Source organism: Symphalangus syndactylus, chromosome 20, assembly GCF_028878055.3.
Source record: "Symphalangus syndactylus isolate Jambi chromosome 20, NHGRI_mSymSyn1-v2.1_pri, whole genome shotgun sequence".
Lineage (NCBI taxonomy): Eukaryota > Metazoa > Chordata > Mammalia > Primates > Hylobatidae > Symphalangus > Symphalangus syndactylus.
Window position 1 is genome coordinate 56,455,632 of NC_072442.2, and position 16,051 is coordinate 56,471,682.

The following is a 16,051-nucleotide window of genomic DNA, read 5'->3' on the forward strand; positions in this document are numbered from 1 at the left end:
AGCTTGCAGTTAATATTTCTATGATCAATATTTCCCTTATGTTTTATATTCAAGAATTTTTCTAGGCATGTTCAAAAGCCTACCAATAAAAACTGTTAAAAAATATCTTTCAGGCCGGGCGCGGTGGCTCACGCTTGTAATCCCAGCACTTTGGGGGGCTGAGGTGGGCGGATCACGAGGTCAGGAGTTCAAGATCAGCCTGACCAACATGATGAAACCCCGTCTCTACGAAAAATGCAAAAATTAGCTGGGCGTGGTGACACACACCTGTAATCCTAGCTACTCAGGAGGCTGAGGCGGGAGAATCGCTTGAACCTGGGAGGTGGAGGTTGCAGTGAGCCAAGATCACACTACTGCACTCCAGCCTGGGCGACAGAGTGAGACTCCATCTCATAAAAAAAAAAAAAAAAAAAAAAAAAAATCTTTTGGAATGTATCCCATGGAAGGTGAAATTGGCAAAGATGCATACTTTAAACATAGCTGTGGTAATAGTAATATAAAAGACCAATAATAAGAACACCTCCATGAGGCCGGGCGCGGTGGCTCACACCTGTAATCCCAGCACTTTGGGAGGCTGAGGCAGGTGGATCACCTGAGGTCAGGAGTTCAAGACCAGCTTGGCCAACATGACGAAACCCCGTCTCCACTAAAAAATACAAAAACCGGGTGTGGTGGTGGGGGCCTGTAATCCCAGCTACTCAGGAGGCTGAGGCAGGGAGAATAGCTTGAACCCGGGAGGCGGAGGTTGTAGTGAGCCAAGATTGCACCACTGCACTCCAGCCTGGGTGACAGAGCAAGACTCCATCTCAAAAAAGAAAAGAAAACCTTCATGAGAATGCTGACTGTGGCATACGTATGTGGCATGTGCCTGTGTTCATAGCCACCAACAGGGAGTGGGAGGGGTGAGTGACCTGAGTGATCTTGGCACAAGACCATGCTCCTCCAGGGATATTTAGAATCACTGACAGAAACTTTATCAAAAGTTGGCTAAGGTCTTGCCTGAAATTTTGCTCCATGAAAAATGGCTTTGTCAGGCCGGGCGCGGTGGCTCACGCCTGTAATCCCAGTACTTTGGGAGGCTGAGGTGGGCAGATCACTAGGTCAGGAGATCAAGACCATCTTGGCTAACAGGGTGAAACCCCGTCTCTACTAAAAAAATACAAAAATAAAATTAGCCGGGCTTGGTGGTGTGCGCCTGTAGTCCCAGCTACTCGGGAGGCTGAGGCAGGAGAATGGCGTGAACCTGGGAGGTGGAGCTTGCAGTGAGCCAAGATTGTATCACTGCACTCCAGCCTGGGCGCCAGAGCAAGACTCTGTCTCAAAAAAAAAAAAAAAAAAAAAAGGCTTTGTCAACATCCCAAGTGAAAACAACCAAATAACTGTCCCAGATGTTATTTGTAGAAAACAGCAACACATAGAATGACTGAACCATTTGATTATTAATTTGAGGCTAGAAATCCCATATCTCTCAACTTCAACAGGGCAGGCTTGGGGCATAGGACCAGATTTGACATGCACTCAGCTGTCTAAGCCCTTCTGCCCCGGCCCCTGCCTGCAGCCCATGGTGATGTCCCAGCAGAGGCTTCTCTGGTGGTGCAGGTCAGCGTGGGAGGAATACCCAGGGCCCTGTGAGCACCCTCACAACATCAGAAATACAGAGCAGAGTCTCACCTGATGATAACCATTGTAGTCCATGTTGCCTGGGAGTGGGAACCCTGGGGCCAAAGACAGTTCTCCTTCTAACATTTCTGGTCGAATGAATTCCCCCAGGTAGGTTCTGCAGAGTCTTCTGTCCCAGTCGTCTGTGATATGGCCTCCATACATGATCTCTCCAAACAGGTAGCGCAAATCATCATAGGGGACCTGAGTGATGGGGGAAAGAGAGAGGAAGGAAGGAAGACCTCCGCACAGGCGTCGGGACTGGCCTGCCATCTGGGCAGCACAGAAAGCCACAAGAGGCGATGCTTCTTGAGATTGGGAGAAATGTCTTATTTTTCTTCATACCCCCAGTGCCTAGCAGGGTTAGGGGTGTTTCGGGAGTTCATTAAAAGCTTTGAAGAAGGCCGGGCGTGGTGGCTCACGCCTGTAATCTCAGCACTTTGGGAGGCCGAGGAAAGCGGATCACCTGAGATTGGGAGTTCAAGACGAGCCTGACCAACATGGAGAAACCCTGTCTCTACTAAAAACACAAAATTAGCTAGGCATGGTGGCTCATGCCTGTAATCCCAGCTACTTGGGAGGCTGAGGCAGGAGAATTGCTTGAACCCGGGAGGTGGAGGTTGTGGTGAGCTGAGGTCGCGCCATTCCACTCCAGCCTGGGCAACAAGAGCGAAACTCCGTCTCAAAAAAAAAGAAGAAATAAAAGCTTGAAGAATTACATCAAAGAGTGAAGACAGGAAAGATGCCAACCCCATGCCCCACATACATATGCCTTCCGTCTTTCATGCTCATTAACTGTGACAGTGAAGGCAGGCTGTACCTAGAAGTCCTTTAAATAGGTGAATGTCAAATGGAGAAAAGTGAGGACCAGAGTACTTTTCTAATTTTCTGCCTTTAATGACAAGATTAACTGTCCCCTTTGAAAGTTCAAAGTGAATAAACAAAGCCCACAAGTTCATTGGTGTGAAACTTAGGGAGGGAGGTCACTGGAGGAAAGCCAGCAATGAAAGATTACTGTTGAGAGGAGTGAGCTTCCCAGGCCCAAGGGCTGGAGACAGAAGGATCTCTCAGGGCTTCTGGGCCTGGTTCGTTTTCCCCACGAGGAAGAGGTGGTGGCCCTGATGACTCTGTGTTTGGTTCCTGAACTAGAATAACCTTGACGAGGTGAATATTCCCTTAATTGGAAGAGCACTGATTGTTAGCGAAGTTTGGGAATTTATATCAGGCAAGTGTGAAGTCTCTTCCTGCAGATTCACAGCCTGCCTGCCATGCTGTGAAGACACAGGTGTGGTCTGGTGGGGCCCGGGACAAACTCTCATGGGACTGATTCACCGTGTGAGTCTCTAGTTAGACTTCCTGAGCATCCATGGCTCTCACCTCACAGTTGTACTATTCTCAGCCTTTGGGCTAGTCCTGGGGTTGGCACTGCCTCATCCCACCTGTGTGGGGTGCAGCCCTTCTGTGTGCACATGCCCCTTCTGTAGGATGGCACTGCATCATCCTTGTGAGAGGTGGCCCTCCTTAACGTGCATACGAACTACCAGAGAATCTCTTTAAAATGCGCTGAGTCAGTAAGTTTGGGCGGGACCTAAGATTCTGCATTTCTAACTAGCTCCCAGGTCCTGCCAATGATGTTGATCCATGGGCTCCGATTTGTACTATCAAGGTTTCAAATAATCTAGCTGTCAGGTAATGGGGAGTGGGATTGGAACATGGCCATGTGTTACACTGTTAAATTATGGTCCCCGAATCAGCAGCATCTGCATCACGAGGGAGCTTGTTAGAAATGCACATTCTCAGGCCCCATCCTAGACCCCTCTGATTCACCTCTCAAAATCAAATAATTTTAACTCTCTCCCAACCTGGCTGGTCCCTGAATGTCCATGGCCTTTACCTTTGCGTTGGCCTCCAGGAAGTTGTAGAGGACGTTCACAGAGATAGTGAGGTCTCCAGTGTTAAAGGGGTATGAGCGATTCCATCCCTGGGGCCCAAATTTTCGTCTTTCTGCCACCACTGCGTGGAAGTAACAAAGAGCAAAGAGGATGCTCTTAAACTCTGTCTCCCGAGAACACATCTCCAGAGTGTCCTGAAATGAGAGCATCGCTTTTAATGTTCACACACAGCTTCTCTTATACGGCGCTGGCTAGGGTGGGGTTACAATCAGGGTTTGTGTTGGAAAACGTTACCATATATTCTGGTTTGGGTTTGAGTGACTGCGAGACTACAGCCTGGGGGGAACGTGTGGAAGGGTCAGGCTTTAGCTGAGCATTGAATTAAGGTTTAGATTCAGGTTATAATGGGGTTTGGTTTAGGGTTCAAGTTTATGCATACGGATGTGCTAATAAGGTTCACTAATGTAGCTGATGGGGATCAGGGTGACGTGCAATGAGAATGTTGTGTACCGGGGTGTGGGGTGTGGGTGCACATCCCATGGGAGCATTTCTAATCTCTTCTCTTCCTACCATGCTTTTCTTGCCTGTTGTGGAATCTTAGCAGGTGTAACCATTCCTTGGAGTTAAGCTGGGAAAAAGAGTACAGAGGGGACTAAATGTGTTTTGCTTCTCGACTCTTTGTGGAAGCTTCCCCGCCAGAGTTGGGCTGCTGGACTCCTAGACTCTGAGGGTGTCGCGCAGTCAGTAAAATCTTCTGAGGCTCTGACTGCCACATGGTCTTCATCTTACTTTAGGCTTAAACCAGGCCCCAAAGGTTTATGTTGGTTTCGGTGGCACAGTCATCCTGTTGGACAGCCCATCTCAAATAACCTGCATGACCCATCCGACACATGTGAGCTAGCAGGGCTTCTGGGAAACCTGAGACACACTGGTACTATGACTAGATGACAACCAAGAAGAAAATCTCGCCAGCAGCTGCTGGAACCCTCTCCTTGGATACCACCAAGGCGTGGTGTGGCAGATGGATTTGAAGGTGATCCCATGGCCCCCACTCTGCTACAGTTCAGGCCTTTGGGTACTCTCCTGCCCAGGGAGGTGGAACTCCCAAGAGAGAACCAACAAGAAATAGTGCCTTCTTGAGAAGACGAAAGAGGCCTGGGCTGCAGACTTTGACAGTGCAACTTCATATACAAAGTTGGCCACCATGGGCTTGGACCTGGCTTCAAATAAATACGCTACGACATAAGCCTTGAAATTCCCCATAATGGAAATGTAGTGGTCTGCATTTGAACACTTGATATTTTGGGTCTCTCTGGAGCATAGTATTCTCAAACTTAACTGTGTATGAGAATCTCCTGGAGGGTTCATTAAAACAGATTCCTGGGCCCCAGCCCAGAGTTTCAGATTGGGGCCTGAAAATCTGCATTTTTTTGTTATTGTTTTTGAGATGGAGTCTCGCTCTGTTGCCCAGGCTGGAGTGCAGTGGCGCAATCTCAGCTCACTGCAAGCTCCGCCTCCCAGGTTCACGCCATTCTCTTGCCTCAGCCTCCCAAGTAGCTGGGATGACAGAAAAATCTGCATTTCTAACAAGTTTCCAGGTGATGCTGATGCTGCTGGTCCAGGGGCCATACTTTAAGGGGTCTAACATGCGGTTACATTTCAAATCCATATCCCCACTACCTGACACCTGGATTGTTTGAACCGTTGATACTCAAGATTCATGTAGATGTCAAGTGATATCATCTGATTGACACTGTCATCCTCTTACCTGATGACAGCCCATCAGTGTGCGACCCAGTGTATCTTATCAATTAGATGTATAACAACGTGCCCTTCTTCATCTTGGAATATTAGGTAACAGTAAACTTGCAGAAGGCTTCCCCGCATCTCTTGCCAAAGAAATGTCCTGAGCTCTACTCCCCTGGGGTTATCTGGCAATGGAGAGTGGGGTTGCCCTGAATGGGCATCAGGTGGGAACATTCTACCCACATCAGCATTGCTCCGTAGCCCAACCAGCACCTGACTCCCTTCTGAGTTGCATGCTCTCCCCCGACCAGTTTGCATCAGCTGATTGCGAGGTGGGCTGCTCTTTTTGCCTCCCTCCCGGGGCCGTACCTGAGTGAAGTTGTCCAGGGCCTTGTGCAGGTTGGCATGCATGCCCGTGGGGGGCTCATTGGTGATCTTAATGGAGTTCTCCAGGATGCCCTGGGGGATGATGTGGCCCTCAGGGGAGGGTGCCGGCTCTGCACTCATGAAGACCCTGAACTCTGGGTGGCTGTTCTCACTGTGCTCCTCCAGCTTCTTCTCCAGGGTGCTGAGCCACTTGGCCACCAGGTGAATGTTCTAGTGGGAAGGAAGGAGCACCCCCCAATACAGGCATCTGCTTAGCTCTGTTAGCAGTAAACAGTTGTCAGGAAGGCAGCCCGAGGGGGGACTGGTCTTAGCATCACATAATTTTTAAAAATTGTGGTAAGACGTAACATAAAATTTACCACCTCAAACCCTGTTTCAGTAGACAGTTAATGGCGTTGCATGCACTCACATGTTCTGCAACTCAGTGACTTTTAATGGCAGAAGTGTCTTAAATCACATCATAGAAAAGAGTTCTGGGATGCCCAGTAGTGAGGACCCCCCAGTATTCTGCAATTAAACTCTATCCCTTGCTATCCTAAGGCTTTCCAGCATAATGTTTTTAAACTTGCCTGTGCATGGGAATAACCTGAAGGGCTTCTTAAAACACAGATTCTTGTGCCCCAGCCCAGAGTTTCAGATTCAGCAGGTCCAGGATGGGGCCTGAGAATGTGCATTTCTAACAAGCTCCCTGGTGACGCAGATGCTACTGGTCCGGAGACCACAATTTAAGAGTGTAACACGGCCAGGCACAGTGGCTCACACCTGTAATCCCAGCACTTTGGGAGGCTGAGGCAGGCGGATCACGAGGTCAGGAGATCGAGACCATCCTGGCTAACACCGTGAAACCCCGTCTCTACTAAAAATACAAAAAATTAGCTGGGCGTGGTGGCGGGCGCCTGTAGTCCCAGCTACTCAGGAGGCTGAGGCAGGAGAATGACGTGAACCCGGGAGGCGGAGCTTGCAGTGAGCCGAGATCACGCCACTGCACTCCAGCCTGGGCGACGGAGTGAGACTCCATCTCAAAAAAAAAAAAAAAAAAAAGCTGTAACACATGGTCATATTCCAAGTCTAACTCCCCATTAGTGGACAGCTAGATTATTTGAAACCCTGATGGTACAAATTGGAGCTCATGGATCAACATTGTTGGCAGTACCTGGGAGCTAGTTGGAAATGCAGAATCTAAGGTCCTGCCCCAACTTACTGAATCAGCGCCTTTTAATGAGATCCTCCGGTAATTCGTACATACGTTAACATTTGAAAGGCACTGATTTAAACTCTTTCTAGCTAGCTTTCCTGAGTCTTCTCTCTCCACTCTCCAAACCATTCTGTTAATTGTTGCCAAACTTATCTTCCTGAAACACACTGAGTCATTGCTGCTCAAAGACCGAACAAGGCTCTCTACTCTAATCCCAAGCTCCCCCGTCTGGTCTTTGAGCCTGTCTCCTCCCTCCCACGTTTGATTGCTATCTGTCTATCTATCAAAACCTACATTTGTTTCTTACCAGTGCTTTGCAGAATGCACCTTTCACTGTAGTAAGGAGAGTCACCTGGCTTCATTGCAATGTGTTTCATTATAATGGATAGATAAAATCTCCTTGATAAATATTTGAGGAAGTAAGCATGCAAAGCCTTAAATACACAGATCAGAGCTGAGCCCAGCACTTGGACCACAGTAATTTGGTCTTTGAGTGCTGCCTTCTCTTCTATAAGAGAGAAATAACAATAACGTTTGCTATACTTATTTCACAGAGTGGCTGCAGATAACCAAAGAAATGGATTTGAAAGGGTTTTGTAGGATTGGGTGCAGTGGCTCACATCTGTCATCCCAGCACTTTCGGAGGCCAAGGCGGGTGGATTGCTTGAGGCCAGGAGTTCAATATCAGCCTGGCCAACATGGTGAAACCCCGTCTCTACAAAATAAATAAATAAATAATAAAAAAGAAAGGGTTTGTATACTGTAAAATGCTATGTAAGGGACAGTAGTAGTTGTTGAGATGAAAATTGGTGAAATTAGAGAATTTACTTATAATCAAATCAATTGGAGCAGAGTGTTTAGTGGGCTACTTGAGAGCCAGGGTTCCTTTGAGCCAGCATCACCAGCAACCCACATGTGGGTAATTTGGCTGCTCCTTTAGAAACTCCAAGTTCTGCTACTGGGCGGGTCTGGGAGAAGGAATGTCTGTTGCTTGTGTATAGAACTCTGGGGTGGATTCAGAGATCCTCGAGGCTGCCCCACTGGGTTGATGGGCTTGGGTTGGGAAACCCATACAATAGCTCCTACAGCCAGGAAGGAAGAGCCGGAAGACTGTGAGCCTTGCCCTGTCACCCAGGACCAGAGAAGCCAGCTCTCCCAGAAGAGAAGCCCTAGCTCATCTGGGTCAGGGTCCTCAGGCAGCATTTCCCAAAAGTGTGCCATGAGATGTTAAAAGATGTTAGATCCATAAAGAAGGTCTGTGTTCCTGCACACCTACAACCATCTGATCTTCGACAAACCTGACAAAAACAAGCAATGGCGAAAGGATTCCCTACTTAATAAATGGTGCTGGGAGAACTGGCTAGCCATATGCAAACAATTGAAATTAAACTCCTTCCTTCTACCTTATACAAAAATTAACTCAACACAGATTAACGACTTAAACGTAAAACCCAAAACTATAAGAACCCTAGAAGAAAATCTAGGAATATCAGTCAGGACATAGGCATGGAGAAAAGATTTTATGACAAAAATGCTAAAAGCAATTGCAACAAAAGCAAAAATTAACAAGTGGGATCTAGTTAAACTAAAGAGCTTCTTCCCAGGAAAATAAACTATCATCAGAGTGAAAAGACAACTTATGGAATGGGAGAAAATTTTTGCAATTAGACCTGACACAAGTCTAATATCCAGAGTCTACAAGGAACTTAAACAAATTTACAAGCAAAAAACAAACAACCTCATTAAAAAATGGGCAAAGAACATGAATTGACACTTCTCAAAAGAAGATATTCATTGTGGCCAACAAACATATGAAAAGAAGCTCAACATCGCTGATCATTAGAGAAATGCAAATCAGAACCACAATGAGATACCATCTCATGCCGGTCAGAAGCCGATTATTAAAAAGTCAAGAAACAACAGATGCTAGTGAGGTTTCAGAGAAAAAGGAACCCTTTTATGCTGTTCGTGGGAGTGTAAATTAGTTCAACCGTTGTGGAAGACAGTGTAGCAATTCCTCAAAGATCTAGAAGCAGAAATACTATTTGACCCAGCAATCCCATTACTGGGTATAAACCCAAAGGAATATAAATCATTCTACTATAAAGACACATGCATGTGTATGTTCATTGCTACACTATTCACAATAGCAAAGACTTGGAAACAACCCAAATGCTCATCAATGATAGACTGGATAAAGAAAATGTGGTACATATACACCATGGAATACTATACACCCATAAAAAGGAACATGATCATGTCCTTTGCAGGGAAATGAATGGAGCTAGAAGCCGTTACCCTCAGCAAACTAATGCGGGTACAGAAAACCAAACACTGTGTGTTCTCACTTATCAGTGGGAGCTGAACAAAGAGAATGCATGGACACAGGGGTGGGGAACAAACACACTGGGGCCGCTTGCAGGGGTGTGGGGAGAGGGAGAGCATCAGGAAGGACAGCCAATGGATGCTGGGCTTAATACCTAGGTGATGGATTACTTTGTGCAGCAAACCACCATGGCACTTGTTTACCTATGTAACAAACCTGCACATCCTGCACATGTACCCTAGAACTCAAAATAAAAGTTGAAGGAAAAAAAAAGGTCTGTGTTCAGTGGAATTTGGGAAATACTGGATGGAATAATGTTTCTGTATCAAAGGATTCTCAGAACCATTAATCTATTGCTATCAATGAAAATATCCTTAAAAGGAATTTGTATGTAGTATTTTCCAACGTTTGAAATAGGAATTTGTTAAGTGTTCCCCCATCCCTCCTTTTTTTTTTTTTTTTTTTTTTTTTTTTTTTCAGAGAATCACTCAGGTTTACAGGCTGGGAAATATTGCCGGTTAGGACTCTGGTCCAGTCTAGTTCAGTACATCAGGAAATTCTTAGAACCAGGTAACTATGATTCCTACAAGAGATTTCACAAACCAGTAAGGATCTTTTGTTTCTGTGAGCACTTTACAGTTTGGACAGATTACGTCTATTCAATACTCCAATGCTTTATTCAGGGGGGAAAGGCAGGCATCTGGATTATTTGGCACAATTTTCCTTTGGAAATGTCCAGTCACCAGGAAATAAAGAGGGAATACTGAGTTCAGTGTCGGAGAGCTCCGAGCAACCACATCAGCACAAGGTTTTGGTGCCCTGCATGGCCCGTAGGTGCTGGGGGACAATGGGGGCAGCAGAGGCGGCACCACAGTCTCAGAAACAGACTCTGATGTCCATGACAAGTGCCTGGGTTCCCAGCACTGGTGTCCGGAGAGGTCTCTTGGCAAATGTGCCTGAGAGGGTGGGGAGGTCATACCTTCAAGCACTGTGCTGACCCATGAGGGAGGAAGGAGGAAACTCAGCTGTTATTATCTTTTCTCCTGAACTTCCTGATGTTTCTGGAAAAGGAGGCCCTGGGAGGGGCAGATCTCTCAGTTGCTAGGCTCCACATAAATAACAGAATAATTAAGGACAAAGACCCAGCAGCAAGATGTGATGTCACCAGTAATCAGGAGACGGGGGAGGTTCATGGTAGTGAAAGCCAGGAAGAATGGGAGTGACTGGGTTTCGCATTTATTCTTTCTTTAATTTCTTCATGTATTCCTTAACCCACCGGCCCTTTGTTTCAGTGTCTGCTATGTTCAAGGTAGTGGGCTGGGTGATAAAAGGTAAAGAAGGAACATCTCTTTACCTAAAAAATTTAGTGGAGAATACAATCATAAAATAAACCATGTCAACATAGCAATGGAGCTCTAATAAAAGATTTCAAAATGTTCTAGGAGAAAAGAGGAGCAAGCTATGCATTCTGCCACAACTCCAGCATCTATACAAGTGGCATAAAAGAGGATTAGGCAGGCAGGCCCTGATAGATGGATTTGAAAAGGTTCTGTCTACTGTAAAATGCTATGTAAGAGTTAGTAGTAGTTAGGCTGGGTGCAGTGGCTCATGCCTGTAATCCCAGCACTTTGGGAGGCCGACGCAGGTAGATCACTTGAGGTCTGAAGTTCGAGACAAGCCTGGCCAACATGGCGAAACCCTGTCTCTACTAAAAATACAAAAATTAGCCGAGCGTGGTGGTGCGCTCCTGTAATCCCAGCTCCTCAGGAGGCTGAGGCAGGAGAAGTGCTTGAACCCGGGAGGTGGAGGTTGCAGTGAGTCGAGATTGCACCATTGCACTCCAGCCTGGCAACAGAGCAAGACTCCATCTCAAAAAAAAAAAAAAAAAAAAAAAAAAAAAAAAAAAAAAGAGTTAGTAGTAATTGTTGAAATGAAAATTGGAAAATTGGTTAAATGAAATAATTTAATAGGGGTTAAATAAATTTAACAGGGGCTAAGAGAGAGGGCTAAATTATTTAATTTAACTCTCTCTTCTGATAGAAGAGTGGTAGCCTTTTTTTCCTTGTAAATGTTTGGTGAAATTATCAGTAGTAGGGGTTCCAGATTTCCAAACACCAACATGAGCTCTCAGTGAAGAGGCTAAGGTTGCTCCCATATCCTAGTCATGCCCGTGACGAAGCGCATATGACACACAGCCCAAACGAAAGGCACAGCAGAGGAACGTGCCACGAAATTCACAGGAAGAAACCAGCTGTTGAAAGCATCCAGCTGCCAGTGCCTTCAACGTAAATGCTAACTTCCCGAACACCTATCAGAGTGGGAATCTGTTTCTTTTATAAGTAGAGCTATTTAAACTAGAGAGTGGCAGAGCAGGTGAGGGGAGAAGGATTGTTCCTGGACATGGTCTGGGGAAGAGAACATATGAGTGAGGAGAACTGCAAAGAGAGAAGCTGAAGAAATGAAGGGGACAAGAGTGTGAAAGGACAGGTGGGGAGAAGCTAAGAGTGGACGGAGATGCCCAGTGAGTGTGGGATGAGGCAAGTACGGGTCAAGATAACCCAGACCAGGGTAGAGGCACATACCTGCAAAATAACCCAGTGACCTTTCTTGGCAGCGAGGTCCAGCGCAGCCTCAGCCACCACTTCCTGTCCTTGCCCCAAAGACACGTTGTGAAAGTTCTGATTGTTGAAGGTGTATCCAAGTTTTCTTCCTAAAAGGAGGATGGAGTTGTCATTATTATTTCTTGTGTCTAATGATGGATGTTTGATGTTCATAAGGAAATGCACATGCTCAGATCACCTCTCAAGCATGGGCATGCCCAAATCTATAACCCAAGCCTCATATACTGACCCTTTTCCTTCACAGGGGGCTACTTCTTCCAGCTTTTTGTTCTCATATAAAAGGAAGCACTTGACCTGGGCGCAGTAGCTCACACCTGTAATCCCAGCACTGTGGGAGGCTGAGGTGAGCAGATCACTAGGTCAGGAGATCAAGACCATCCTGGCTAACGCAGTGAAACCCCATCTCTACTAAAAATACAAAAAATTAGCTGGGCGTGGGGGTGGGCACCTGTAGTCCCAGCTACTGGGGAGGCTGAGGCAGGAGAATGGCGTGAACCAGGGAGGTGGAGCTTGCAATGAGCCGAGATTGTGCCACTGGCTCACTCCTATAATCTGAGCACTTTGGGAGGCTGACGCAGCGGGTGGATCGCCTGAGGTCAGGAGTTCAAGACCAGCCTGGCCAACATAATGAAACCTCATCTCTACTAAAAATACAAAAAATTAGCTGGGCGTGGTGGGAGGCGCCTGTAATCCCAGCTACTAGGGAGGCTGAGGCAGGAGAATCACTTGAACCCAGGAGGCGGAGGTTGCAGTGAGATGAGATCACGCCATTGCACTCCAGCCTGGGCAACAAGAGCAAAACTCCGTCTCAAAAAATAAATAAATAAATAAATAAATAAATAAAGGGAAGCACTTGTTGAGACCAAAATCACTTCACTCTTCCCTCTTCACTTACTTCCCAAAGAGGGGTAGGATTGCTGATGCTATTCTTTATGTGTCTTATCTGCAGACCAGATATTGGTCCACTATTCTAGGGAGTGCTGATGAGAGAAGGGTGAGAGAGTAGCAAGCATGTGGGTGTGGTCCTTTGTGGCTTGCCTTGTCCTCTGAATAAATATTGTGTCTTCTCTGGAACTTTACTGGGAGGTGTGGCCAGTAAGGGCAGGATTCAGGTAGTTCTGGCTTCCTGTACTTTATGCCCTATTAACCTCCCCTCCTGTCATTCCCAACACATAGAAAAGTGTTATCTCATCATTTTGCACGAATTAGAGTGAAGAGGGGCAAGACATGAAGCTGTTTAGTTGTGTAGGTGTGAATTTTCTGCTGGATGTATATAAGGGTTGCCGGTGTTGCAGATGGATTAAGAGAATGACCACACACACAAACGTGGCAGCCATACCACTGAAGCAAGACCAATGGGCTTCAGCTGCTCTCCATGCCCAAGGGAAACAACACAAAGAAATGACCCTAATATAGAGAACATTAGCTCTTAGCACAATCCAATAAAGTGTAGAGAAATTACATAATATTCTTTAGATAAAAGGATCATAAAAATGTATAATACCATGAAGGAATCATTAAGCAATTTTTCTAGCAAGGTGAAGTGGAAAAAAGGGGAGAAATTGAAAAAGAGAAATAATAAAAATCCATACTTAAAAAAATTTAGTTTCAGAGGAACTAAAACTGAAGATGTAGTTTGATACTTGTGCAAGAAAATTTTTGGAAACAAGTGTTAATATTGAATATTTCTTTTAAATATAAACAATGTATGGACTGTCATTGAAATGTACAGGACAATGCAAGATGATGACTTTTTGTAGTAAGAAATAGATATTGGAGACTTAACTGAGATGAACCCAAGAAACACCGTTATTAAATTATAAATCTTAGTTGGCAAAACCTTTGATGTCAGCTTTGGAAGTGGGGAGATAAACAATTCATTCCAGAGAAAATACCAGGATAAAAAGTGTTGGGACTTTTAGATGTCTTCTGTGACATTTCTGCTCACAAAAGGGCCTGTTTATTTTGTTTATTAGCAACAGACGGATATGGGCAAAGAGGTTATTTAATAAAGATTAGTTTGAAAACTCCAGACTGGAGGGATCATCCGGGGCAAAGCTTAGCACTGCAGAGCCTGGCTGGGATCGGTCTGCATTAATCTGGGCTTGAGGCATGACAATGAGGCGGAGAAGAAAGAAACAGATCTTGGAAACATTGAGAAGGGGAAAAATGGATGGGATTCTCACTGACTGAACACTCAGCCAAAGGTGGCCACATCCCATGTGAGCCTCATGGGTGCGGAGGTAACCTTGCCAGGTCTTTCCCTTTGCAACTGTGAGGCTCTCAGATGGCTTATTGGGCCTTGAGCAAGTCCCTCCAGTTTCTCAGGATTTCACCTTCAGATTGTTCTATGCTGGTACTTCCATGCCTCCACCCCTACTGCCTGTGACTCATCTCTCCTTTTCTGACTTTCCTTCCAGCTCTACATATGGTGGTGTCACCTGGAACTGTGCCCCACTGTCAACCTCTTTTAACATCTTTACAGTGTGCCTCACCGACCTCTAGTCTCTCTGAGGACATCGCAACTCCTACAGTCCTCTCCCTTGTTCCATACCCCTATGGCGTTGGCGTTGGAAGGGGAACTTTTTTCTAGTGCTTTCTTGCTATTTGGAGGCTATTTCTTCTCCGCCTTCATAAAAAAGAAAAGAAAAAAAAACGCTTTTTTTCTTTTCTTTTTTTTTTTTTCACCCAGGCTGGAGTGCAGTGGCACAATCTCACCTCACTACAACCTCCACCTCCCAGATTCAAGCGATTCTCCTGCCTCAGCCTCCCGAGTAGCTGGGATTACACCCAGGCTGGAGTGCAGTGGCACGATCTCACCTCACTGCAGCCTCCACCTCCCAGATTCAAGCGATCTTCCTGCCTCAGCCTCCCGAGTAGCTGGGATTACAGGTGTCCACCACCACGCCTGGCTAATTTTTATATTTTTAGTAGAGACAAGGTTTCACCATGTTGGCCAGGCTGGTCTCAAACTCCTGACCTCAAGTGATCCACCCACCTCGGCCTCCCAAAGTGCTGGGATTATAGGCATGAGCCACTGTGCCCAGCCAAAAACCCCTTTCTCACTGAAAGCACATGCCATCTGGTTTTATTATTTGCTAACTTTTATGTTCTCTGCCTTCTACCAACTTTTCAGTGAGTCTCATTTGTATTAGGGGCTTTGGAACTTGGTTCCTGTTTCATCATCATCTTGGTAAACTCTAATGTCACTATGGATGACTCAGACAACACCCAGCCTCATGTTTCCTCATCTTTCTTTCTTTTTTTTTTTTGAGATGGAGTCTTGCTCTGTCACCCAGGCTGGAGTGCAATGGCGTGATCTCGGCTCACTGCAAGCTCTACCTCCTGGGTTCATGCCATTCTCCTGCCTCAGCCTCCCGAGTAGCTGGGACTACAGGCGCTCGCCACCACACCCGGCTAATTTTTTGTATTTTTAGTAGAGATGGGGTTTCACTGTGTTAGCCAGGGTCGTCTCGATCTCCTGACCTTGTGATCTGCTTGCCTCGGTCTCCCAAAGTGCTGGGATTACAGGCGTAAGCCACTGCGCCCTGCCATGGACCCCTCTTCTTATGCTCAGCAGTTTGCTCTACTGTCTTAATTCCCTGAAAAAACATGCCCTCTGGTGGACACGCCTCCATTTACTGCCATTTTGTCTGCATCTCTGTACACTGCTCTCTCAATGAAAAAGATGTCCTCCTCCCTTCCTGCCTGTCACTTTATCTGTCATTTAAATCCCATCTCTTTTCATATCTTTTTAAAAATTATTATTATTTTATTTTTTGAGACGGAGTTTCTCTCTTGTCACCCAGGCTGTAGTGCAGTGGCATGATCTCAGCTCACTGCAACCTCCTTGTCCTGGGTTCAAGTGATTCTCCTGTGTCAGCCTCCCAAGTAGCTCGGATTACAGGCACGTGCCACCACTCCCGGCTAATTTTTGTATTTTTAGTAGAGATGGGATTTCACCATGTTGGCTAGACTGGTCTCGGACTCCCGACCTCAGGTGATCCGCGTGCCCTGGCCTCCCAAAGTGCTGGGATTACAGGCGTGAGCCACTGCCCCTGGCCCTCTTTTTGTATCTTTAACCTTTGTCTCTATTCACTCTTCTGCTCCCCAGCATATGCACAAATCAGTTTTGCTCATCACAAAAAAACAATACTCCGTGAATCCTGAATCCTCTCTCTAAAGACTGTACTTGCCTCAGCTTATCTATCTTTTACTTGCCTTT

The 16,051-nt window shown here is 46.1% G+C and overlaps 1 protein-coding gene across 1 annotated transcript in view; it reads right to left on the reverse strand.

The window, feature by feature from the left end:
* The window catches only part of DNAH9 (dynein axonemal heavy chain 9), a 369,577-nt gene that overhangs the window by 39,855 nt on the left and 313,671 nt on the right, over positions 1–16,051 (reverse strand). The window contains exons 62-65 of the mRNA XM_055258020.2: positions 11,788–11,915; positions 5,667–5,894; positions 3,554–3,745; positions 1,672–1,863 (exon numbers count right to left, since the gene is read on the reverse strand). Of these exons, the coding sequence (XP_055113995.2) occupies positions 1,672–1,863; positions 3,554–3,745; positions 5,667–5,894; positions 11,788–11,915 (740 nt within the window). The remainder of the gene's footprint in view (positions 1–1,671; positions 1,864–3,553; positions 3,746–5,666; positions 5,895–11,787; positions 11,916–16,051) is intronic.